The sequence below is a fragment of the Neophocaena asiaeorientalis genome, unplaced genomic scaffold (genome assembly GCF_003031525.2).
Source record: "Neophocaena asiaeorientalis asiaeorientalis breed wild unplaced genomic scaffold, Neophocaena_asiaeorientalis_V1.1 scaffold573, whole genome shotgun sequence".
NCBI lineage: Eukaryota > Metazoa > Chordata > Mammalia > Artiodactyla > Phocoenidae > Neophocaena > Neophocaena asiaeorientalis.
The window spans coordinates 293,330-321,201 of NW_020172453.1; the positions used below are offsets into that span (position 1 = coordinate 293,330).

The 27,872-nt window shown below is 40.3% G+C and overlaps 1 protein-coding gene across 7 annotated transcripts in view; it reads left to right on the forward strand.

The window, feature by feature from the left end:
- The window catches only part of CAST (calpastatin), a 122,289-nt gene that overhangs the window by 40,624 nt on the left and 53,793 nt on the right, over positions 1-27,872 (forward strand). For 3 of the 7 annotated variants that reach the window (XM_024737676.1, XM_024737670.1, XM_024737671.1), the window contains one exon: positions 20,144-20,203. In XM_024737676.1, coding sequence (XP_024593444.1) covers positions 20,183-20,203 — 21 coding nt within the window. In that variant the 5' untranslated portion in view covers positions 20,144-20,182. Of the gene's footprint in view, positions 1-652; positions 781-15,013; positions 15,113-20,143; positions 20,204-27,872 lie in introns of those variants that run through there. The other 4 variants (XM_024737673.1, XM_024737675.1, XM_024737672.1 and 1 more) reach the window with 4 other exon arrangements.

A 27,872-nucleotide genomic window follows, 5' to 3' on the forward strand; every position in this document is an offset into this window, starting at 1 on the left:
GAGGCCTCGGGTCCTCAGCCTCCCGCCACCGCAGCCTCCTACACTCATACCCCAAGCTCACTGTCCAGAGTCTTCACTGTGATTGCTTTACGGCTTTGGGAAAAGTTGGCTTCCCATATTTCCTTTAAATTTTGGAACTCTTCTCTCTAACCCCATCACTTACATTTATTAGTTGGCATTCTTCTATAAGGCAGAGCATTTCCTTCTCCCCTATATACTTATTCATTCATTTATTTATAGCAGTATGAATTCATATTCTGTGGCTTAAAATCCCTTCTTAGTTATTTTGAAATGTTTAGTCATAATGTATCACGTCCAGTAATTCAGTAGAATTCTAGTTCTGTTCAACTGCTCTTTAAAAAAAAAAATCCGTTATACAATGTGAATTGTTAAGTTACTTTATAGCTTCAGAAGTAATATTTGGGGGCGTGTGTTTGCAAAGAGCCCACTTTGGGCCTTTGGCAACATCCTAGGAGTGGTAGACCTCTGCCATCGGCCGGTGGCCTGCATCACAGGCCGCGCTGTTTAGTCTGCCAGCCTCCGGGATGCCAGCCCAGCGATGAGTCGGCGGCGGCGGGCACCTCCCTCACGGAACCGCGCTGGGGGCGGGCGAAGGGGGCGGGGAGCGGCCAGCGTCGCGTTCTGGGGCCGCCCCGCCGCCTCCCTCGCTGCGGGCTGGGCTGAGGCTCCAAACGGAAACCGAGAGGGCCGAGCCCAACCGGGAATGCAAACATCCCCCAAACCCCGCTGAAGTCTCTGGGCCCGGAAGCCGGACGCGGAGTGAGTACTGATTTCGGCTGCTTCCCAGGCGGGCAGCCCGCGCTGCCTTCGCGCCGGCCCTGCGCGTCCCAGGCTCGGACCCTGCCACAGCTCCCAGACTTGGACGTGCGCTCTTACCCGTCTCTTGCCCTTGAGAATCCATTTCCTTACAAACGGATTCTAAGTTCACTTGTGTTACTAGTCAACCCCTCCTCCCTGTCGGCGCCACTGTTGCTGGCTTCTAGGATGGGAATGTGTCTGGTGATCGTACACGGTAGGGTTACAAAACCAGGAGTTTGTGTGATCCGGAGAAAATGCTGAAAGAAAAGCAGGAGCTCTGTCGATTTGGTTTGGCACTTTTATCTCTAGGGTTAGACCCAATCTTCTCCCCGAGCCCTGCCCCCTCCACTGTGATGACCTCCGTTTTAGAGAATGCCCCCTCACTGTGTATAACCTCTCCGTTTACCTGATACATGCTGGGTGTGGTGTGGCAAATGTGACATGTTTTGGTTCTATTTCCTTGAACACAGCCTGAGACTGTGGTCGGATGACATCGCTGAGGGGTACTTTGTACCTGTATTTCAAGAATGGAAATGTTTTCATGGAGATTTGACGATCTTTTATGTATTGTTAGGGTCCTAGCATTCCTCAGTTATAAACGGGTAAGAGGCAAGTTCTTTATACCCATTTTACAGCTGAGAAAACGAGGCAGAGTTTAAGAAGCTTCCTTAAAGGGCTGGACCTTGGGGCCTCTGACGAGCCCTCTAGGAACCCACCTATATACCTACATCAGAGGAAGGGAAGTGCTTAATCAGCAGCTCTGGAAAGTTCCTGATATATGAGATGTTTCTAGAGAGAAAACCTCTGCATTGCAGCGAAGCTCAATAAGGAGTGGCATCTAGTTCAAAAGGGTAAAGTTTATTTTCTAATGAGTAACTTAAAGAGTGCCTCTTCCTGCCATTTTGTTTGTGGGCACTGAATTTAACTTTTGCACACTGATTTTTCAGTATCTAAAGGATATTTGTCGCTGGGAATGCTGCCTGGCTTCTAGGAGACAGTATAAGATTAAAACAAAGTAGTGATGTTTAGCAAAATCACGCCGAGCTAGCAAAGGCCGCATCTGCTGACTGACGGAGAAGGGCTAGGTGGCCAATAGCAATGAGGATGGAGCAGGAATCCTGGTGCATGCAGCAAGGACCCTTGGTGACTGTTATAAAAAAGTGAGCTTCACAGACTGCATGACAGTGTTTATGAAGCAGTGCATTCAAGTGTAAATGTTGGTTATGGTTCAGTTCACGTGCTTTGAGAGAGGATTCCCACTGCAGAGAGGAGTTGATTATAGTACAGTATTAGTGGTAGGTTCAGTTTCTCGGTGGTTCCATGAATTGGCTGAGTATTATTCTTCTCTCACAATGAAAATTTAAAAGGTATCATGTGAAATAGCAGTTTGAAAGAATGAAACAAACAAAATTAAGAAAACATGAGGAATTAATTTGAACTAACTTTTTAAAATCAGTCAAATATTTGTGTTCCTATTCATTGTTTATAATAACAATTATATCTTTAATGCATCACCACTTCTTAGGTAGGATTTTTACTTTTCCCAAAATATGAACCATCTAATTGTTTAGTCCTGTTTAAATAAAAAGCCCACAGCCTATGTTCTCCTGTATACATAGATGTCTTTGTATCTTTTCTTTCATTATACCTCAGAGTGCCCTCATTTTGAAGACTATATGAATCTGGAATATGTGTTTTAGCATCAATGTGCCTGGCCTCATAAGAGGAACATATTTTATCCTATAATTTTTGATATATTGAATTAATAATCTGCATACTGGGAAAGTACAATGGGTCTTCAAAAACAATTGTGTTTTATTTTTTTCTCTGTGAATAGCTTTTAACTTAAAAATGTCAGCTACCCAGTGTTTCTCAACAGAGTACTAATGGCATTCGGGTTGATGATTCTTAGTTGGGCAGGGCTGTCTTGTTCCCACTGAATGCCAGAGCATGACAAAAACACTCTCTCTCACACATGTCTTAAAATACCCTTTAGTTGGGTGCTACTTCCCCTTAAGAACAATTGGTACACTATTTTTATGGTAAGCCATATAAATAATTACTCAGTCCCATTATTTCCAATTTTTAAGGCACTTTACAGTATCCCTTAAGACATGTTGACTTCTGAGCAAGTCCATATATTTGGACGTTGGAGATTTGGGTGGAGGCTATGTGTAATCCTATTGCTAGTAAAGTGTCACTCTTACCCTTGTGCCCTTCTGTCCACGTTAGGCAATAATAATAAATTATTAGCAAGTGACTTTAATAGGTTTCAGAGAAAAGAACAGATCAGCACAATCTGTATTAGATCTGAGTATTAATAGTTATAGCTACATTTACTGACAATTACTGGGTTCTAGGCATATGTTGAACACTTTACATGATGTGATGATGATGCAGTGATGAAGTAGATACCCTTATTATGCCCATTTTTCAGATTAAGAAAGAGCCTGATCTCTTAACCATTGCACTGTATTGTTTCTCAGGACATGTTGAACAGCTCTCCATAAAATACTTTCCAAAAAATGAGTTTTAGTGGGTGAAGTTAACACACACTAAAGTCTCGTTTGGTTACATGGTCTCATTTGGCTACCTTTGGTTACCTCTGATTACCTTTGTTCTTAGAATACCAGCTTTTCACTGTACTGTGAGCCCTTTGAAGACAGGATCCACATCTTTGGACCCCCATTGCGTCTACCACGGTGCCTTCCACATAGTAATTTCTCAATAAATATTTGTTGAATTGAAAAAGGATATTGGTTTTATCTTAGTATGAACAGAGCCTTAAGATACCACTGCACTAGTTTAGAAATTTATCCTAGGTAGGCAGAAAAAGTAAAATAATATTCATTTTTGTTCTCTAGAATTTATAAGTAGAGTTTTTAGAACTTAACATCTGTTTGTCCTTTAGCTAAAGATTAAAGAGTAGATAATCAAATTATCAGTAATGAACTCTTTTTTTTTTAACTTCTACAATGGCCAGACATGGTGCTAGGAATACAGAAGTGAAGTATGGTCCATATAACAAATATGAAAACACAGTGTAAAAAGTGCTTAAAAACCATTGCTATCAAGGCGCTATGAAAGCACAGTGGAAGGTTGAGGGAAGGGGGCTGAGGTTAAGCTTGGCCCTGTTTTTCTGGGAATAAACATTAGGAATATGAGTCCCTTAAAGCAGATCTGCAACCAGTCAGTTGGATGCAGGACTCTTCAGAGGTCTGAACACATCCAACTTCCCAAGCGTTGGCTCTCCTCATTCAGTATTTTCTTAATCCCAGCTTTCCAGACTTGCCCCTAACTACCAGTAGAGGTACTATGGTCTCCCCCTGTATACTTTTCTGTGTGCTGTTACGTAGGACAGAGAGTTCTGATTCCTTCTAGGGCTCTCTTATGAGATGTTCTTGACAACTGTCCCTTGTAGACAGACTGGATTTCCATCCGCTGTCAACTATACCTGAGGTTTCCATTTGTCCTGCGCTCTACACAGTTGAACTGGAGACCCCACAGCTGACTGAGTCTGTGTTGTCCGTCTTCCAAGCCAGCTTTGAGGGTGACAAGTTTCCACTGCTCATCTTCCTGTTTCTTTCTTCACCACCCAACCTAAGGTGCAGGGGAGGGCAGACAAGCTCGTCAACAGAATAACCTGCCCCTGGATTCCAGACACTTAGCTCTAAGGACACATTGTCTCAATTTAGTTTCTTATTTCGCATTTGGCAGCTGCCTCGCGGTAGGTACATATCCTTAGCGAGACAAGGAGAACCTCAGATGCCTATCTACTCACCTTTTATCATTTTTACTGACTCCTTCCCCAGGAATGATTGGCGTACATTAGTTACAAAGGTACTGCTTGGCCCGTTTTGTTGGTAGTATTTATTTCTTTTCCCACAGATCCCTTTGCAACACTTAAAAAAAAAAACCTAACACTTAGTTTTATTTGGGAGGATTTCTTATACGTTGGAAAGAGGATTTGGGTCTGCTTTTACTGATTAACCAAGTTAACTTTGGTAAACAGTTTTTTGTTTTTTTTACATATTGCCAACACGCTTATAATTATCCTCAGTTCTCTAGGCCCCATGGTACATACTGATCATAATGGCTAAGATATGGGTGAGTGGTGATGACACGGTGGCTTGTCATCATCAGAGTCCTGGAATAGAAGGTGTTTCCCAGTGAGTCCTGCCGATGGACTACTGAGGAATGAGGAAGCGGACTGTAATCAAAGCAAGGCTTCCTTAATTACACAGAGCTGTGCTTTAACAGTTGGGGGTCTCTTTCGAAAAGAGAAGTTTCTTGGTTCTCAAATAGAAAATGCGGGCAGTAGGATAATTCCAGACTAATCCACGGCCCTGGGGCTCTCCCGATCCTTGTCCTGGGGATGTACTGCACCCCCTTGGAATGCTCTAATTCACTGTTTCATGATAGGTAGTCTGGAGAGCATCTGCATCGAATTCACCTGAGATACTTATTTAAAAATGGAGATTTCCCAAGCCCCATCTCAGACTTACCCAATCAGAATCACTGAGGAATCTATGGCTTAATAAGCTCTCGAGGTAAATCCTTACACCTGTTAAAGTTTGATGAGCGCTGCTCTAAGAAGTGAGTTGGGCTAGCCAGAGCCTATCTGTGAGCAGTCGTCTTCTGACCTTAGCAATGCGGTGAAATCTTGGTGAGAGCTGTAGCTATTCACAGGGGCTGAGACTTTTGAATCATACTGAGGGGCCCCCATGAACTGGCGTGATTGATGTTTATGGCCCTCTTAGGAGCCCAAGAAAGGGCCTGGACCACTCCCATTTCACTCAAAGTTGCTATAAGAGATTGAGTCCCGTTTAGTGTGCAGGCATACTCTTTGGACTCTATAATGGATTAAGGTCCCCTGCACAAGTGACCTCAGTATAAAGACCTAGATGAGACCTTGGCGCCTCCAGAGATGCCCAGAATAGAGGTGTTGCGGGAGAACACTGTTCCTACAGAGAAACCAGGGGCTTAGTCTCCTGCATATTGTTTCTTTATTAGCTGTACTAAGGGTGGCCAGACAAAGGAGCAAAGAATAAAATTATTTGTATGTTTTTCAGTTGTATAAGCCTTTTCTGTTTCCTCCTTATCATGAAAATAGGAAACTGTGTTTATATCCAACAGGGCAAATAAGATCCTCATCTAACGCCATCACCATGGCTTGTCATCATCAGAGTCCTGGAATATAAATATCCTCATGCTTTTAGACATGCATCTTTTTTTTTTTTTTTTTTTTTTTTTTTTTTACACCAGGGAAGCCCTAGACATGCATCTTTTCATAATATTTTATTTACGAAGATGTATCAGGTTCAGAGGCCTTGGTCTACAGCAGGGAATTGAAACTTGTTGCCAGAACTTTCATCTTCCAGAGTTCTCCACTTCTCTTTCATATTCACCATCTCTTGATTTATCTCTTGATTTAATTAATGTTTTAATGTTAAATTTTATACAGTATTGCTTTGTGTCTGGAACAGAAGGGGGCTCTTGAATCAGAATTCAGATTAATTTTATTAAGCCTGCACAATGTATTTAAAATGTTTGAAAGCCTTTAGATGAGGAACACATGTTCTGTTTTGTCATGAAGCCTCCTACTCCCTCTTCATACTGGCCTGATACACTCATTCACATCCCCCAACGTATATTTTCATTTGAGGTTTAGACTCCTGATTTACAGAGATAGGCAAATATTATTTTTCTGAAAACTCAGTTAATAAATATTTTGAAAATCGCACTTTTTTTTTTCTTAAATCCTTGCAACTGAGCTGTATACTAGATGTGTGGATGTGTATAGCACTAAGAGTTTCTCTAGTGGTCCAGAATATCTGCCTATAAAATGACAGCACTGTTGGGCTTGGTGATGTCTACAGCGTTCTATATTTTTCTGTTGTAAGAAAAGAGTGCACTACAGCCATAATTGCAAGTATCAAGTGTCCTCAGGGTTTAGGGTCATGAGACTGGAGGAGACAGATATTCTTGGGGTATTGCAGGACTGTCTCTTTAGGGAACATATAGGCTCTTTAGTAACCTGGGCTGGCAGTATCAGCACCAAAAATCTTTCTTTCAAAACCATCTGGAAAGTACTTTTGAAAAGTAACTTTGTGAATCTGTCCTATTATCTAATGCATTCTAGTGCCTTTCTTTTGACCAAATGAAAGCAGGAAGAGGCTGTTTGTCATCAGAAGGAAAGTGCCAGTGGATAACAATAGACCGTAGAAAAGAGTGGTCATTTCACCCACCCCCTATAAAGCCATCTTGTTTAAAACAACCTAAAGCAGTCATTCTCCATGTAAAGGAGTTTGAGAATCACTTGCGGGGGGGCTTATGGCTTTTTAAGCTGTAATCCTTGCTCCCTCTTCCTCCTGCCCTTTCCCTTTTGTAAGTTTCTAAGTGTCCATTGCTGCCCTCCCCTGATCCCCACACACTGGCTATGAGTGATTCTGGTCCTGGGCCCAAAACCACTGAGCTAAGGTGTTAATGCTCGGCCAGTCACATTGTGCAATGGCTTGGCATAACATTCGTTGCCTGGAATCATTATGTACAATTTTAGTATAAAATAATTAAATATGTATGAATATGTAATTTAATTAAATATTAATTAAATGTGTATGAATAGCCTGCATATTTTGCATATAGTTTCACTGATTAGAATTAGTGATCATTTTTCTCCCAGCAATATTATAAAATTATATCATCTTCCATGTGATGGAATCTAATCTTGAGTTTTAAATCAATTAATTAGTTAATTATTCATTGTTTGGAATTTTAGCCACAAAGGATCCACATTGCTAAGAAACAATGTACCCCCTTGCTGAATATCTAGAGATTAACAAGGAAAGGCTAACTTCTTTTGGTTGTTGAGTTTGAGCCCTCCCTTGGTTTTGAGAATCTTTTTAATTATTGTGGTAATGGGTGCTGAATTATTCTCAATGTTCTTGTGATAGACCAGGATTCCTAGCCTAGCAAGTGAGAATTGTTTCCTTCTCCAGTCCTCTGACAATCATATTCTTGCACCTCTTCACACGTTTCCAAAGACTGAATGTGATGAACACTGATCTACATATTTGCAATTGAAATCTTGGCAAAATACCCTGATTGATTTCCAGTTGAACCAGTGATAAACCATATACCATATCTTTTCCGCTTGTGTATAACTTCTCCACCTTCTCCTACTGATCAATGAACTGAAGATTTGGTTACTATTCAAAATGGAAAGACAACCAATAGGAAACAAAAGACGTTCTAGCTAGTTCTGATAATCTGAAAATAATTCTGGAAAGCTGTAGGAGAGGGGTTAGGTCCAGCAGTATGTATGTAGTTTGGAGAAGCTCTCCAGGATCTAGATAAATGAAAATAAATGGAAAGAAGAAAAAGAAACCAACCATTTATTAATTTGTTAAACAACTACTATGCTAAGTGATTTACATAGGATTTCATGTAATCCTCTTAAGAGTTGCATATTTTGCAAATGGGTAAGTGGGTACTAGGACAATTTTTAAAATGAGAAGACTAAGGCCCAGAGAGATTAAATAACTTACCCTGGGTCACATAGATAGCAAGATTCTATTTGATTCTATTGCTCTTTTCAGTAGACCAGTCTTATAAAATCCTAGACTCAGTAGTTTATATCCAGGCAGTTTAAATAACCAAGAGAGGAATTTGTATCTAAATTCAAAAAGCACTATAAATTAATATTGTACCCTCTATTATTATGCTCAATATCTTAATGCTGTTGAAATTCTCTCTGATGAATGAAATTTCCTGCTTCTGTGAAAGAGAGCATTGTACACTGATTGGAATTAGCAAATAAGAGTTTTGTTGACAGAGTTTCTTTAGATGTCTTAATAAGCAGTAGAGAAGGGATGAATTAGACATCTTTGAATACGGTGAAATTTTTAAAAAGCAGGATTAAGTTACATAGCAAAAAACTCCCTTATAGTGTAGGAATACAGTTGCTTAGACTGAAGGATAAGCAGCACTGTTCATATTTTTACATCAAGTTCAAATGAAGCCTATTTTAAAATCAATTCTCCTATTGAATTTTTATTTTAGGTGAAAGTGGGATGAAATGTGGTAGAAGATATTATGATTATTTCCACTTCACAGATGAGGAAACAGGCACAGAGCAGTTAGGGCATTTGCTCAAGGTCATATAGCTGGTAGCAGAGCTGGAATTCAAACTCAAGTGGTCTGGCTCCACAGCCATTCTCCTAACTAGGTAACATCACCTCTTTAATATCTGCAAAGATTAAGCTTGCTGTTAGTGCACATTTGTGAATTTGTTTTTCCTATGTGGTTTCCAGAACGACGTTTTATTGCACCCCACGTTTTCATTTTGGTTATTCGGAAAGCATCTTGGAGAAGGGAACTTTGTAATAATTCCTGTCATTTAAGCCTTCTTATTGAGAACATGCTTCACTGAGAAGGCAGCTGCAAGAACAGTCACGTGACAGGCTCATCTCTCAGCCGCCACACAATGGCTGTATGCCAGTATTTCCTCATACGTGCCCCCTCAGTTGCGTTGAGACACTTTGAGTCTGTCATCCCTGTAGAGACGGAGGCTGGCAGTTGGTCTTATAACACAACGACCCATAAAACTTCTCATTTCTCTCACACTCTGTTAGGTCTGTGCCTAAGGAATGAATTTGAAAGCACTGTGGAAACCAAGCTGAAAGGCTCTGAGGCAACTGTTCAGCAGAGCTCAGAATTTTTTATTCTTACACAATAATCATATCATCAGTAACCATGTATGTTTTAGATGAGCTCATAATCTTTTAGGATAAACAAGCCATGCATTTCAATCCAAAAAAAATTCGTAATGTAAAATAGTGTTGCCCTTTCTCTTTAAGGTAAACAACATACGTGTGTAACTTCTCAAAGCAGTCAGTGGTCACCACGTAAGTGCTCCACCATTCTGAGACTGAGGAGAACTTTTGAGGCTGTTGATATTTGTAAAATAATACAGATCACTTTTGTTTACTGACTTACCATGTGCCAGGCCTTATAAACACACCCTCATTAAATCCTCACTACCGTCTTATGAAGTAGGTGTCATCTTTATACCCATTTAACAAATAAAAAACACAGGTTTGGAAAGGTTAAGCAGCTTGCTTGAAGTTGCACAGCTAGAATGAGACCCCAGGTCCATGGGACTCCAGAGGCTAAACTCCTGTGTTTCCCATTTGAACATCTATCATTGGGTACATTATTTAATAAGCTTTACATATTTATAGCATATCGTATTAGAGTTGCAGAACAACAGAGTTCTCAAGCCTGACAGTTTACAGATGAGGAAACTGTGTTCTAGAGAGGTTAAGACTTAAGTTCAAAGAGCTTGTCATGGGCTGTCTTCCTCATTGTTCATTATATCACTTCTAATCTGCTGAAACTGCGTGACTCACAGGCTTAAGAAGATCCTAGACGCACAAACCTTTACTAGGGGAGGGGCCACAAGAGGAAAATAGGCTGTCTTTTCTGGGTCTAACTTCTCTGCTTTGTCTTGGGCAGCCAAATTCAGACATAGCTGGAATTATTTCATGCATCAAGAAAAGCAACCAGAATCCCTGGAGGCATGGACGCAAGTTAAAAAATAAATAAAAGCTGCATTTCTACTCTTCGATGACTAATTCAGGCTGCGTGGCTTGCTCTCTTCCTTGCTTACAAAATAATCATGCCGGGGCAGAGAGGGGGAAAGGGGGAAAAGTGGAGTTCACAAAGCAATGAAAATGAAACAATTGTTTTATAGTACTGGAAGTTCAGCTTCATGCGTTTTGTGGATTTTTTCTAAGCACTTGGGGTGGTCCTATGTTAGACCTCATAATCAGGCACTCACAAGGTGTGGCCAAATGTTCTAAGCTCTCTCTGGCTCTTGGATTGCCATCACAGATCAACTGTGGCTACTGTCCCAGTTGCCAGGCAACATATGGATGTTTATTTTGAGGTCTGCCCACAGGGTTGCATCAGAGACCAAAGCTGCCACTTCCCAGAGCAAGTAGAGCTCAGGCATTCTATTTTTATCGTAATATATTATTAAGATAATATATCTTAATATATTTTAATTATATTTAATTAAGATAATTAAATATATTTTAAAATATATTTAAATCTTTAATGTAATGTATTTAAATATATTTATTTTTATATTATTTTAGTATAGTTCATGAATGTATAGCATACTCAGTTGAGATAGAATTATACTCTGTTCCCCCAGGCAGTGTTCAGTTTGCCTCATTTGGCCGTGTTCTACTTCATCCAACCGGTTGTACTCTGGTCTGATTATCTCTGGTACTTTCCCACCTCTAAGTCTTGCTCAATCTGTTCTGCTCACTTGGAATGACTACCCCATCTTGGGCTCCAACTCCATGTTTTGTAAAACTAAAATCTTTTATTTTACTTTTTGAAAGTAAGGGAGTCAACTTGTGATAGCAAAAAGTTCGTGGGCATTATCGTCAATGTCTGTGTTCAGATCCACGCTCTACAACTTCTTAACTGTGAGATCTTAGATAAGTTACCTAACTTCTCTGAACCTCAGTTTTCTCATTTATAAGATGCAGATAATAGTGATTAGGTCCTAGGATTTTATAAAGATATATTGAAATCAGATGCCCAAAGCCCCTGCCACAGTTCCTGGCATATGGAAGATTCTATAGTCCTCACCTACCTCCCCATCACACTGCAATTAATACTAAATAAATTGTTCCCATCTCCTCTGTGAAGTTTTTCCTAGCCATCTTCAAACCCACACCTCAGAAATAGTCTCCCTCTTCTGATCTCTTATAACTTCATATTGTACTTAAGATCCTATCACAATTGACCTGCTCTTATATTACATACATGCTGAGATGTAAGTTGGTGCCCTGATTAGATCTGCTGGCACAAAGCCATGTTCTCCCTGAAAGAGATGGCTCAACTTCATTCATAGGTGACCCATTTCATCAGTATCATGTTTTCTGTTACCATTAAATACTATACTTTGTTAGGTGACTGAGTTGCAGTTCTCTTTAGAAGCACCATTATTATGTTAAATAATTAAAGGCATTGCGAGACAAGACGGTATGTCATGGTGTGACTGCGTGGCAAACAATAGAAAGAGCTAAACATCTGAATATTCATCTCCTAAAGTGAATAATCCATCATCGTAAACCTGTTCTCACTGGGTCCATGAATGGTGTTTGTAAAGAACGTCAGTGCTTTCTTTAGAAAGCCCCTCATTAGCCGTCTGTTGTTTGTTCCAGGTGTCTTACAGGAAACAGCTCAGGGACTTTTTTGTGTATATGCGTTTTTTTAAAGTTATACAACTACTGGGTAATGACAATGAATATGTAAAAGACTAGATGTTTATGTTTTCCTAACCAGTTTTCTGACCTGTGCTTTGGACAAAATTTCTGATGATTGAATAAAACTCGTATAATGTTGCTTTTGAGCCATCAGATAATACTCATGTTTATTCATGTACAAATGTATACATTTATTTATTTAACACATACTTGTTAAGCAACTACTGTGTGCGATGCTTGGGTACCTGCAGCAGCTGAGACAGGCATGGTCCCTGCCCTCATGGAGTTCAGGTTTGGGTCTGTCTGACAGATCCTGTGAAGAAAGAACTTTAAAAAAACCCCATGATTTCTTTTCTTTCATTTTTGGGATATGTTATTAAGATAAGAATCTCATTATGGTTCAGAAGCAAATTATACATTTCTCTCTTGTGCATCTAGCAGAGCTAACTTTAAAAGTTAAAAATCAGTTAACTTGATTTTGATTTGTCAGAACTTCTTAATTAAAAAAATTTTTTAATATTTGTTTTGTGCTTTGCCCAGATTGCCCTAATATTTGGTATGTAATTGACTCTCGCAATAGCCCTGTGGGGTGCATGGTATTTCCACATGGGAAGCCAGTTGCTCTTCAGGTTTAATCGACTTACCTGTGGACTCATCGCCACTAAGAAGCTTTCAGGCTGCACCTTTCTTCTGATTTATTAATTATATTCTTGATTCTAGCTTTCTTTAAAAAAAGAACCAAGGTATTAAAACTATACTTCATTCTTTGTTTAAATGAAACTTTAGTTGACAATTAGAAAATGGAAACAAATACTGGAATCAACAGTGATTTTTGAGCTCCTCTCTGCCATTAAACACTGTGGTAGGCACTGTGGAGAATAGAAATGACCCCTGCCTCTTGATCAATTTACAGCTTCATTGATAAGACATGACAATCACTTAGAAAAGACTCTGTAACCCTGAACAGCATATATGATTACGTGTTCAAGTGAGAAGTACAAACATATGAGAGTTGAGAAGGTAATATGAGCTAAAGCAGATACAGGTGTTGTATCTTGAGCTAAATCTTCAAGGGGAGGGTAGGAGCTGTCTGAGCAGGGAAAGGCTTCCTCAGCCGTGGGATGACAAGAAAGGCTTCCTCAGCGGCGGATGGGAGCATGATGGTGATAACACCGACCAGCATTTGTCCAGCGCTTACCACTTGCCAAGCGCTGTTGTAATGGGTTCATGTACATCAACTTATACTTAAAACAACCCTATAAGGTAAGAATTGTTACTATTCTCATTTTATAGATGAGGCCACTGAGGCACAGAGAGGTTAAGTAACTTGCTCGAGGTTGCACATGAATTCAATGCTAGCTGGAATTCCACCAGTCTTGAGTCCAGAGCCGCCTCTCACTCTCTTAACCAGTGAGTTATGCTGCCCGATGAGGTTCTCCTGAGACAGGAAGGACAGCATCCTGGGAGGTGAGGAGACATGGTGTGGGGCATAGCAAGAGACGTAGTGGGATGGGGAGATTAGGTCAAATATGGAAAGTCAAAGGTTCAGGCAGAAGACATTGGACCTTATCTAGGACAGTGAGAAACCACTGAGAGCTTAGTATTTCATCAGAGTGGGAACATGGTATGCATTGATTTCAGGTAAATTAGGCAGCGATAGAAAGGAGTGGGAGCTAGAAGTGGGGGTGGGGATGGGGGTGGGAGAGAACAAGGCATGGAAACTATTAGAAAGGCCTTGATGTAATCCAGGTGTGAGAGATGCCTGATTAGACCAGGGAAAGAAATTTAAAGGAAGGAATGGTAATGAGGACTTGGAGGTAGACTCCAGGCAATTCAGCGGCAGATGAGTTTCCCTGAATTACATCATTTGGCCCTTACAGCAACTCCAGAGGCAGGTGGTATTACTCCCATTTTGCAAATGACGTTGAAGGTTTCTGGGAGGATAATTAATGTGAATGAATAAGTGCTGGAGTCGGCATTTGAGCCTGCATCTGACTTTCTTGGCTTCCTCCCTTTAAGGTAAAATAATGTCTGGTAATAAAGTAGGGCTGCTGATAAAGTATGGAGAACTGTTCACATAGTAAATGATATTTAAAATCATGGGCGGAGGGTGGGGGGAGAAGAGGGACTTCCCTGGTGACGCAGTGGTTGAGAGTCCGCCTGCCGATGCAGGGGACACGGGTTCGTGCCCCAGTTCGGGAAGATCCCACATGCCGCGGAGCAACTAAGCCCGTGCACCACAACTACTGAGCCCACGTGCCACAACTACTGAAGCCGGCGCGCCTAGAGCCCCTGCTCCACAACAAGAGAAGCCACTGCAATGAGAAGCCTGCACACCGCAACAAAGAGTAGCCCCCACGCACAGCAAGGAAGACCCAGCGCAGCCAAAAGTAAATAAATAAATAAACGTATTAAAAAAAATAATAAAGTCATGGGGAGAAATCAACTCTCCGAGGATGCAGTAATATAAGAGAGAAGGCAGAGGGTTTGTGACTAAATATTAAAGAACGCAGAGAAGAATGGAGCAAGTGGAAAAGGCTTCCAGAAGGAAACAGGTCAGAGGGCTGGGGATTGGACCTGGAGCTCCCTGCGTCACAGCAGCCCTGGGGAAGAGGATGGTCAGTGATTCAAAATGAAACTGCGGATGGATTATCAGGTGGCAAAGGGCAGCACGTACGTGGGCTGGCATTCTCAGTTACCCTCCGCAAACAAAAGCAGCTGGGGTGTGTGAAGGGTGACTGGTGCTGCCGGTGGGAGGCTGTGGGAACGCTGGCAGTGAGGGGTGGGGAGAGGAAGCAAGGTATGGGGTGAGCGGCAGCTGCTGACTCATCTGCTGGGTGTGCTCTGGGTGCACTTTCTGAACTGAGCTGGGGCAAGGAGGGAGATCAAAGTGAGGCTGAGTGACTGGAGGGGAGGATTCCCATGAACCAGCTGACAGTGCCTGGAAAGAAGCTGTCTTTTGGGAGCCCAAGCAAGTGAAAAGACTCTAGGACATGGGAGACAGAGAGGTAAGGAGCCGAGGGAATGAGTTTTTCATCAGCCAGATTTAATGGCAGCAGAATGGATGAGTAAGCCCTCTAGGACCCCGCCCCTTCTGAAGAAGCCCTTGGGTCCAGCCAGGACCTGTGGGCGAGCTCGCAACCCTCTCCACTCACATCCAGCATCACAGGATCGTTGGGTTGGTCCTAGGTCTTGCTTCTCTTCTCGTGCAGCCTCACTAGGCATCCTGCAGAATCAAGGGAAAGCCTTGGATAGAAACCTGCCGTGAGTAAGAGTGGGGGTGAGCACATTAGTGTATCCAACAGACAGCTCTTTTAAAGGGACCCCATGTGGTGGAGGAGAGACTTCATGCCGCAATTAGGTCATTACTTGCCTGTATATGGTACTGTAAGTGAGCGGGGATTGGCGAAGGCGGATGGATGCCCACTTAGGGTTGCAGTGGTTCGGAAGTTACAGTGCCAGGGCTGGCGCTAGTGAGATACACCTGAAAGGAAGGGCATGTGGGATTCGGATATTTGGGGAAGAGAAGCATCCCAACCAGTGGCACTTATGTGAAAAAAAAACATAAAGGGGGAGGTGAGAAAGCTGTGCTCTGAGAAAGGGATGGGCTGGCTGCCTGGAGCAGATGTTCTGCTCTGGGAGATGCGGTGGGATTGGAGACTAGGGGTCTTTAAAGGCAAGAGAAAGGATTTCTGTGTGATACAGTGGGTAACAGGAGTCATCATCGCTGGCTCTACTTTAGAGGGAGGCATGTGCGTGGGAGTGACACGTGCGAAGACTAGTGTAGCCAGAACAGGTGAGAGAGCTAAAAGGTATGGGAGACCTTTGCAAAATATATGTGAAAAAGGAAAGCAGTTTCCATTTTTCAAGGGTCTTAAAAGCATACCATCTCCCCCTCATATTTCTAATCATTTCCTGCAGTAAACTCCAAAATTCTTATTATAGCAAGTAAACAAATTTAAAGAGGTTTTGTTGAATAAAGCCAGAACGTTAACATGCCATACTGGATAAGTACAGGATTAAATATTAATTTTTTCTAGGCTGCAATTACTTTTTTTTATCGATATTGCTTTGTTTTAGTGAGATTTGACAACACAGTAAGATTACTTCAGGTGGACCTACAACTGACTTAGAACCAAAACATTTCTTCGGTCACCTAGGATTTTCTTCATACCTGTTAGAGCACTTAAGTTGTAACTAAACCTGTTTGATGTCTGTTTATTGCGCTGGACTGTGAACCCTTTCAAGGCTGTGACAGTGACATTCATTGTGTTTTCTCAGCCCCAGGCTCATTGCTTTTTAAACAGCAATTGTTGAGTGGCTGGGTGGAAAATAATTATATTAAAGTACTTTTTCTCTGTTCTTTGTTACTCTGATTTGTGCCCTAATTAAAGATTATAAATGATTCATAATACTCTGGATGTCAAGAGGTTTGCATGGGTCATTTAGGAGGGAGAGTATTGTTATGGCCGCACTTTAGTCTGATATACAGTCCTAATTCCATAGAGAGATTTTGGTATTTGAGCACTGATGTTGCTTTAAAACCGGCTATGCCTTGATATTAGGACCGGCTGAGTGGTCGGTCCTGCAGCAGAGTCACTGGTTTAAAAGTCAGGGGGCCTGGCTCAGCCCTGGCACAGACAGCTCGGAGGGTCCTCCCCGCCTTCTGCCTGGGTGATGCCCCCATATCCTTCAATCTCCACATTACCTGTCACTTCTTCAGCATCACCTGTCCTGACTGTCCCCTGAATTAGATCTGGTTGCCTAGTCTGTGTTCTCATGGGACCCTGTGATTTTCCTTTATAGCACTTATCACAAGTAGTCACTAAAGTGGTTATTCTTTTTTTAAATTTATTTCATTGAAGTATAGTTGATTTACAAGGCTGTGTTAATTTTTGCTGTACAGTGAAGTGATTCAGTTATACATATGTATACACATTCTTTTTCATATTCTTTTCCATTATGGTTTATCACAGGATATTCAATAGTTACCTGTGCTACACAGTAGGACCTTGTTGTTTATCCATCCTATATATAATAGTTTGCATCTGCTAATCTCCATCCCTCTCCCCCTTGGCAACCACAAATCTGTTCTCTATGTCTGTGAGTCTGTTTCTGTTTTGTAGATAATTTCATTTGTGTCATATTTTAGATTCCACATGTAAGTGATATCATATGGTATTTGTCTTTCTCTTTCTGAGTTAGTTCACTTAGTATGGTAATCTCTAGGTCCATCCATGTTGCTGTAAATGGCATTATTTCATTCTTTTTTTATGGCTGAGTAATATTGCATTGTGTTTGTGTGTGTGTGTATACATATATATATACATATACACCACATCTTCTTTATCCTTTCTTTTGTTGATGGACATTTAGGTTTTTGTCATGTCTGGCTATTATAAATGGTGCTGCTATGAACATAGGGGTGCGTGTGTCTTTTTGAATTATAGTTTTTGTCCAGATATATGCCCAGGAGTGGGATTGAAGTGGTTCATCTATTAATGTCATCTCTGACCAGGCTGTAACTTTCACAAGGTCAGAGACAGGTCGGTCGGTTTCCCATCAGCTAACACAGTACTTGACACAGACGATGTTCTGGATAAATACTTACGGAGCCAGTGAACTGTGGTAAACTTTGATGGGTCACTTAATCTTTATGAGATACCATTTTCCTCATCTGTTTAAAACCTACATATTCAAAGTTTTTCTCTAAGGTTCTTCAAAGATTTATGGGTTAACTCTTCAAAATTCTTAAATTATAAGTTATTCACACCTATGATTAGAAAGTCAAACCATGTAGAAGATTTAAATTGAAAGTGTATATAATTCCCCAGTAGGGGTAACAAATAGTAAACTTTCCTTGTCTTTACAAATAAAATAAAAATTGAACACACTACACTTAGCCAGAGTTGAACCAGCCCATAACAGGGTGGGATTATTTGCCTCCTTTCCAGCCCCCATGAAGTGGTTTTCCTATTTTAGTTTCAAAATGTTTAGTGCCTTAGTGACGGGATAAAACTCACGGAGGAATCTATGCTGAGAACAGGTGTGGCCAAGGCCTTCAGCTAAATTCCCATTATAGCCCACTCCAGGCTTATTTATAGGCTTTCCATGGAGATTTGACTGTCCTTGGTGAGCCTTTGAAAGTCTTCTTTCTAGGATTTAAGGATCCCTTCCAGCTATTGCTTAATAAAGCAGTAAGGCAGATTGGAAAACCCAAGGCTATGTAATTGCAGGAATGTTTTAATAAACTTGGATGTTTAGAAAATAAATGAATGTTCACCCGAAGATTTGCAGCTTAAAAAGAACCTTTGTGTGGAGTGTTTGTCTTGGGTGGCTTTAGATGGCTGAGGGAAATCACTGAAGGAGTGGGATGTAGCTAAGTGGAACTTCTTGAGTTTGAATGGACCTTTGTATAACCAATGCTACTTGTGGAAAGACAGAATTGTATAGATATGGGTATGTTAATCCCCACAAATTAAAAAAAAAAATTCTCCAGGAAAAATGAATATTCACATATTTGTCCATTAATTTGATGAGGGAAATCTACTTTGGTACCTCTTCCAGTTCTTTATCCCGAAGAGAATGTGAGAGAGCACATGCCTGCCACAGTGGCAAGGTGTGTGTGTGTGTGTGTGTGTGTGTGTGTGTGTGGTTGTGTGTTTTGGGGTGGGGGGGTGCTTAAGGGTGCTCAGGAATAGTTAAGTTCATATGACTATGTTTGAAAAGTCAGTATACTAAAGCTTTGGGCTTTTATCTGTAAAATGTGGCAATTTAACTCTAAGCGCCAACATGCTCCACATTAAATGAGGTTGGTGGGGAAAGTGATCGTGTTCATGGGCCATGGGTTATAGTGGGTTCATGCAGTCACCTTGAGTGTAGTGTGTCGAGGTAGTGGAGCTGGGGCACCAGCAGGGACGGGTCCATCCTGCCCGGGGACTGAGCTTCTGAAGTGGCTCAGGGCCAGGCATCAGGGGGATGGGGCTCTGGGTGCTGCTGGCAGGGAGCAGCTGTTTACTGACAGCCAGTTACTTAAGAAGACAACTGGTGCCAGATGGAATCCCTGGGCTCTAAAACCTAATGGAACTCAAATGTTAAGGAGGTTTAAATGAGCCTGAGTTGGAATTCACAAAGAATGTAATTGTGAGTTTAATATTAACCAGTGTAAGTTACTAGAGTACGTCTTTCTCAATACCATGCAAGTGTCCACATGCACATCCCCTGCTTGGGTGATTAGATTGCAGGGGCTGACTCCACATCCCTAGGAAAGGTGTTTCTTGAATACTTCAGTTACCATTCATCACCTTTGCCATCCAGGGAGGAGCCTAGATGAGACAGATAATATAGCAATATCCCCTCTGCAACACGATCTCCCACCTTCTCTTCCTTACATGACGATTCTAATCTACCTGAGCCTATTTCCCAGAGCTGTGCCTACTTATCTGTCTTACAATAGCCTAGGAATAATGCATTAGCAATTTAATGAACACCTACAATGTGCCAGGCATTTTACCCACATTATCGCAAATAATTACAACCCTGCAATATAGACATTATAGGCCCCATTTTATATACTTGGAAAACTAAGACCCAAAGTCACAGAGCTAGTAATGGGCAAAGCTGGCATTTGAACAAAATTCTGTAAGTTTCAAAGTCCATGTTCTTTCTGAAAATAATACAAACAATAATTAGAATAATATTTACTGAGTACTTAAATACCAGGCAGTAATAAACTTAGAAGGTAGTTGTTACCTACGGAACAGAAATTGAGAAAGGGGAAACCAAAGATCAGAAAATTTAAGTAGCTTGCCCAAGGATTATTTAGTAAGTAGCACACTCCAAATGTGAACCCATTTGATCTGGTTACAAAGGCTTTTACCCACTGGGCAACACCACATACTGAACTTTTATGGGAGTGGTACTCTAGGTGAGGTAAAACCAAGGTAAAGAGTTAAGAGTAAGTATGGTTAAAAGGACCTGAAGGACAAAGAAGGTTGTAGGTTAACTATAATTAAACTTCTTATTTCTTTCCTTTCTAGGTAACAACTTCCTCTGCTTCAACCAGGAAGTCTTCCAGTATGAATCCCACAGAAACCAAGGTATGGAGAATCTTCAAGGGTCAACTTGGGTGAATGCCTTTCAGTTGATTATATGGTAAAGCAGAATGTGGGCTGTTGACAGATGGGTTATGTGTACTAGGAAACTTAGGCTATGGAAGTAAATGTTTTCTTCCTAATTAATGAGAGTCTTTGGAAACTCAGCTTTCCTTTCTGTATTTGCCTCAAACACCATCTATACACTTATATGTCATTTTAGAATATCTAGAAAAGAGTAGTCAGCGAGAGTTTTTTTGGTTCTAGACTTGAGTTTTTTAAATTGTAAGATAATTTCTCTAAATACATTTCTCTGGATCTAGAAAAGAATATAAATTCTTAATTTCTTGCTAAAATGGTTTTATTATCCTGGCCACTTAAAACTAAATCTAAGAATGAGAAAGGTTACACTAAGTGAACATAGAAAGAAGTGATACTGATACTGGTTATTTCAGATGCTTTCTGAAGTTTCTTTCTGAAATTTGAGTCATGTGGGGTACCATCTTATTGATAAACCTTTGTCAAGTTCTTGGGATTTATTCTGATTATAATTTCTTGAAATTTCAGAAGAAAAAATACAAGCATGTCCTCCAGTGTGATTGCCACGTGGAGTAAGCCTAGTTCTGAAGAGTTGGCTGAGCTGCCTTAAACCCTCTCCCCTAATTACCATGACTCAAACCGTGTTTCTTGGGAATGTTTTGGGATTGAAGAATAAAGAGAGAGCATTCTCAAGATGCTCTCAACTAATTCTTAGGAGTTAATATTCTTTAGTGCCTTTAAGAGTTACCCCAGCTCCATTATTATCAGATTTCGCTTGTTGAAAATTACCCACATACTTTTGCTTTCTATTTTCCTTGTAACTTTACTATCCCAAGTAGGATCCTATGCCATAATTTAGTACTGGCACCATAATTTAGTGCTACTGAGGGATCCTATGGCCTCATCTTGAACTTTTCTTTAAAGGACATTGCAAATACCTTGAAACACTGTCCAACTCTAAGCTCTTATAAATGTCATTTAGCACTCATTTTAATTTTTAAATTTATTTTTAATTTAAAGTTATGTTTTTACTTAGTAATTTACATTAATTTCTTAATTATTTTCAAAATATATGTTAACTGATCCGTAATTAATCTATTAGCCATCACTACTTATTTATACCAAGTTTAATCTTAAAAAATAAAACTGACCTTAATCTTAAAATAATCTTAAGACTGTAGTAGAAATATTTACCCCCCCCCAAAAAAAATCTCATTGAACCTAGAGTCCATGAAAATTAAAGTAAGGAGAGAAAGGAGAGCCAGAAATATCGGATTTCTGTTTTATTATTTTGGTTTGCATTTGACACAATGCCTGTTTATAATCCACCCCCGCTGACTCTCAGCTTGAGGACCAATGATTATTTCAAGTGTGCCCTGTTATCCAGAGTAAGTGTCAGCAAACACTTCAGCCATTGCTAAGCGTGAATCATGAGAATTCCTGGCACTCCTACGGGACTGGATGAAGAGAGAGAGAGGAAAGTAGGAGAGAGAAGGAGGGAGAGACAAAAATAAGATGCACATGATGAAGTGCCACCAGTGGCTGACTCAGGACCACTTTTTGCCTCAATTCTCTTTCCTTGGTGGATTTCAGTCACACTATTCTCATTAATCATCTTATCTTCATGTGCTGCTTTTTAAATTTTTTTTTTAATTTTAATTTTAAGAAATGTTTATTTTATATTGGAGTGTAGTTGATTTACAACATTGTATTAGTTTCAGGGGTACAGCAAAGTCATTCATTTTACATATACACGTATCTACTCTTTTTCAAATTCTTTTCCCGTTTAGGTTATTACAGAATATTGAGTAGAGTTCCCTGTGCTATACAGTAGATCCTTGTTGGCTATCTATTTTAAACATACTAGTGTGTATATGTCAATCCCAAACTCCCAATTTATCTCTCACCCCAACCTTTCCCCTTTAATAAGCGTAAGTTTGTTTTCTAAGGCTGTGAGTCTGTTTCTGTTTTGTAAATAAGTTCATTTGTATCATTTTGTTTAGATTCTGCATGTAAGTGATATCATGTGATATTGTCTTTCTCTGTCTGACTTACTTCACTTAGTATGATAATCTCCAGGTCCATCCACATTGCCACAAATGGCATTATTTCATTCTTTTTAATGGCTGAGTAATATTCCATTGTATATATGTACCCCATCTTCTTTATCCATTCATCTGTCCACAGACATTTAGGTTACTTCCATGTCTTGGCTATTGTAAACAGTGCTGCAATAAACACTGGGGTGCATGTATCCCTTTGAACCATTGTTTTCTCCGGATATATGCTTAGAAGTGGGATAGCTAGGTCATCTGGTAGCTCTATTTTTAGTTTCTTTTTTATTTTATTTTATTTTATTTATTTATTTAGTTTTGCGGTACACGGGCCTCTCACTGTTGTGGCCCCTCCCGTTGTGGAGCACAGGCTCCGGACACGCAGGCTCAGCGGCCATGGTTCACGGGCCCAGCCGCTCCACGGCATGTGGGATCTTCCTGAACCAGGGCACGAACCCATGTCCCCTGCGTCAGCAGGCGGACTCTCAACCACTGCGCCACCAGTGAAGCCCCTATTTTTAGTTTCTTAAGGAACCTCCATACTGTTCTCCATAGTGGTTGTACCAATTCACATTCCCACCAACAGTGTAGGAGGGTTCTCGTTTCTCCACACCCTCTCCAGCATTTATTGTTGGTAGACTTTTTGATGATGGCCATTCTGACTGGTGTGAAGTGATATCTCATTGTAGTTTTCATTTGCATTTCTCTAATAATTAGCAAGGTTGGGCATCTTTTGATGTCCCTCTTGGCCCATCTGTATGTCTTCTTTGGAGCAATGTCTATTTAGGTCTTCTGCCCGTTTTTGATTGGGTTGTTTGTTTTTTTTGATGTTGAGTTGCATGAGCTGTCTGTAAATTTTGGAGATTAATCCCTTGTCGGTCACATCATTTGCAAACATTTTCTTGCATTCTGTAGGTTGCCTTTTCATTTTGTTTATGGTTTTCTTAGCTGTACAAAAGCTTTTAACTTTAATTAGGTCCCATTTGTTTATTTTTGTTTTTACTTCCATTACTCTAGGAGACAGGTCCAAAAAGGTATTGCTGTGATTTATGTCAAAGTGTGTTCTGCCTATGTTTTCCTCTGAGAGTTTTATAGTATCTGGTCTTATATTTGGGTCTTTAATCCATTCTGAGTTTATTTTTGTGTATGGTGTTAGAGAATTTTCTAATTTCATTCTCTTACATTTAGCTGTCTAGTTTTCCCAGCACCATTTATTGAAGAGACTGTCTTTTCTCCATGATGCAGTCTTGCCTCATTTGTTGTAGATTAATTGACTATAGGTGCGTGGGTTTATTTCTGGGCTTTCTATACTGTTCCATTGATCTATATTTCTGATTTTGTGCTGGTACCATACTGTTTTGATGACTGTAGCTTTGCAGTATAGTCTGAAGTCAGGGAGTCTGATTCCTCCAGTTCTGTTTTTCTTTCTCAAAATTGCTTTGGATATTCAGGGTCTTTTGTTTTTTCATACAAATTTAAAAAATTTTTGTTCTAGTTCTGTGAAAAATGCCATTGGTAATTTGATAAGTTGCATTGAGTCTGTAGATTGCCTTGGGTAGTATAGTCATTTTGAAAATATTGCTTCTTCCAATCCAAGAACACGGTATATTTGTGTCATCTTTGATTTCTTTCATCAGCGTCCTGTAGTTTCTGGAGTACAGGTCTTTTGCATCCTTAGGTAGGTTTATTCCTAGGTATTTTATTCTTTTGATGTGATGGTAAATGGGATTCTTTGCTTAATTTCTTTTTCTGATCTTTTGTTGTTAGTGTATAGAAATGCAACAGATTTCTCTGTATTAATTTTGTATAATGCACTTTACCAGATTCATTGATTAGCTCTAGTAGTTTTCTGGTAGCATCTTTAGGATTTCCCAGGTATAGTATCATGTCATCTGCAAACAGTGACATTTTTACTTCTCCTTTTCCAGTTTGGATTCTTTTTATTTCTTTTTCTTATTGCCGTGGCTAGGACTTCCAAAACTATATTGAATAAAAGCAGTGAGACTGGACATCCTTATCTTGTTCCTGATCTTAGAGGAAATGCTTTCGGCTCTTCACTGTTGAGTATGTTGTTAGCTGTAGGTTTGCCATGTATGGGCTTTATTATGTTGTGGTATGTTCCCTCTGTGCCCACTCTCTGGAGAGTTTTTAATCATAAATGGATGTTGAATTTTGTCAAAAGCTTTTTCTGCATCTATTGAGATGATCATATGGTTTTTATTCTTCAATTTGTTGACGTAGTGTATCACACTGATTGACTTGCAGATATTGAAAAATTCTTGCATCCCTGGGATAAACCTCAATTGATTGTGGTAGATGATCCTTTTAATGTATTGTTGGATTCAGTTTGCTAGTATTTTGTCGAGGATTTTTGTGTTCATCAGTGATACTGGCCTATAATTGTCTCTTTTGGTGGTTCTTTGTCTGGTTTTGGTATCAAGTTGATGGTGGCCTCATAGAATGAGTTTGGGAGTGTTCCTTCCTCTGCGATTTTTTGGAATAGTTTCAGAAGGTAGGTGTTAACTCTTCACTAAGTGATAGAACTTGCCTGTGAAGCCATCTGGTCCTGGACTTTTATTTGTTGGGAGTTTTTTAGTCACAGTTTCAATTTCAGTACTTGTGATTGGTCTGTTCATATTTTCTGTTTCTTCCTGGTTCAGTCTTAGGAGATTGTACCTCTCTAAGAATTTGTCCATTTCTTCTAGGTTTTCCATTTTATTGGCATATAGTTGCTTGTAGTAGTCTCTTATGATCCTTTGTATTTCTGTGGTGTCCATTGTAACTTCTTTCTCATTTCTAGTTTTACTGATTTGAGCCCTTTCCCTTTTTTTCTTGCTGAGTCTGGCTAAAGGTTTATCCATTTTGTTTATCTTTTCAGAGTACCAGCTTTCAGTTTCATTGATCTTTTCTATGGTTTTCTTTGTCTCTATTCCATTTATTTCTGCTCTGATCTTTATAATTTGTCTCCTTCTACTGACGGGTTTTGTTTGTTCTTCTTTCTCTAGTTGCTTTAGGTGTAAGGTTAGATAATTTATTTGAGATGTTTCTTCTTTCCTGAGGTAAGATTGTATCACTATAAACTTGCCTCTTAGAACTGCTTTTACTGCATCCCACAGGTTTTGAATCATCATGCTTTCACTTTCATTTGTCTGTAGGTATTTTTTCATTTCCTCTTTTATTTCTTCAGTGATCCATTAGTTGTTTAGTAGCATATTGTTTATTGTTTAGCCTTCACATCTTTGTGTTTTTTACAGTTTCTTTCTTGTAGTTGATTTCTAATATCATAGAGTTGTGGTTAGAAAAGATGCTTGATACGATTTTGCTTTTCTTAAATTTACTGAGATTGGCTTTGTGGCCTAGGATATTATCAGTCGTGGAGAATGTTCTGTGGGCACTTGAGAAGAAAGTGTATTCTGTTGCTTTTGATTGAATACTCTATAAATATCAATGAAGTCCATCTGGTCTGATGTGTCATTTAAGACCTTTATTTCCATATTGATTTTCTGTCTGGATGATCTGTCCATTGATGAAAGTGGGGTGTTAAAGTCCCCCATTATTATTGTGTTACTGTCAGTTTCTCCTTTTATGGCTGTTAGCATTTGCCTTATATATTGGGGTGCTCCCATGTTGGGTGCATATTATATTTACAGTTGTTATATTATCTTGTGGATTGATCCCTTGATCATTACGTAGTGTCCTCCTTTGTCTCTTGTAACAGTCTTTATTTTAAAGTCTCTTTTGTCTGATGTGAGTATTGCCACTCCAGCCTTCTTTCAATTTCCATTTGCATGGAATACATTTTTCCATTCCCTCACTTTTGGTCTGTATGTGTCTCTAGATCTGAAGTGGGTCTCTTGTAGACAGCATATATAAGGGTCTTGTTTTCTATGTCTTTTGGTTGGAGAATTTAATCCATTTACATTTAAGGTAATTATCTATATGTATATTCTTATTGTCATTTTATTGTTTTGAATTTGTTTTTGTGGGTCTTTTTTCTCCCCTTCCTCTAGTTCATTATTAAACATTTCTTGTGTCTTCTCGATCTGTGCCTCCATTCTTTTTCTGAGATCTTGGATCATCTTTACTGTCATTACTCTGAATTCTGTTTCAGGTAGATTGCCTATCTCCACTTCTCTTAGTTGTTCTTCTGGGGTTTTACCTTGTTCCTTTGTCTGGGACATATTTCTCTGCCATCTCATTTTGTCTGACTTTCTGTAATTGCAGTATCTGTTTTGTAGGCTGCAGGGTTGTAGTTCTTCTTGCTTCTGCTGTCTGCACCCTGGTGGATGAGGCTGTCTAAGGGGCTCGTGCAGGCTTCCTAGTGGGAGAGCCTGGTTCTTGCCCACTGATGGGTGGAACTGGGTCTTGTCCTTCTGGTGGAGGGCAGGGCTGTGTCAGAGGGTGTGTTTAGCTGTGGGCTTAGGAAGACTTTAAGTAGCCTGTCTGCTGGTGGGTGGGGCTGTGTTTCTGCTTTGTTGGTTGTTTGATCTGAGGCATCCCAGCACTGGAGCCTACAGGCTGTTGGGTAGGGCCAGGTCTTGGTGAGAAAATGGCAGCCTCCAGGAGGACTCACACCAATGAGTACTCCCCAGAGCTACCGCCACCAATGTCTTTGTCCCCAGAGTGAGCCACAGCCACCCCCTGCTTCTGCAGGAGACCCTCCAATACCAGCAGGTAAGTCTGGCCCAGACTCCTGTGAGGTCACTGCTTCTTTCCCTGGGTCCTGGTACACAAAGGACCTTGTGTGTGCCTTCCAAGATTGGAGTTACTGTTTCCCCAGTCCTGTGGAATTCCTGTGATCAAACCCCACTGGCCTTCAAAGCCAGATGCACTAGGGGCTCCTCCTCCCAAAGCCAGACCCCCAGGCTGCAGAGCCTGACATGGGGCTCAGAACTTTCACCCTTATGGGAGAACCTCTGCAATATACTTATTTTCCAGTCTGTGGGTCACCCACCCAGCAGGTATGGGATTTGATTTTATTATGAATGCGCCCCTCCCACCATCTCATTGTGGCTTCTTCTTTGTCTTTGGATGTAGGATATCTTTTTTGGTAGGTTCCAGTGTTTGTTTCTTTGTTTGTCTTTGTTGATGGTTGTTCAGCAGTTAGTTGTGATTTTAGTGTTTTCATGAGGAGAGGAAAGCTCACGTCCTTCTACTCTGCCATCTTGTCTCCACCTCCCTTCATGTACCTCTTTTTTTCTTTTTTTTTTTAACATCTTTATTGGAGTATACATGACCAATTTTTTTTTTTTTTAGATTCCATATATACTGTGTTAGCATACAGTATTTGTTTTTCTCTTTCTCTGACTTACTTCACTCTGTATGACAGACTCTAGGTCCATCCACCTCACTACAAATAACTCAATTTCGTTTCTTTTTATGGCTGAGTAATATTCCATTCTTTACATGTGCCACATCTTCTTTATCCATTCGTCTGTTGATGGACGCTTAGGTTACTTCCATGTCCTGGCTATTGTGAATAGTGCTACAACAAACATTTTGGTACATGACTCTTTTTGATTTATGGTTTTCTCAGGGTATATGCCCAGTAGTGAGATTGCTGGGTCGTATGGTAGTTCTAT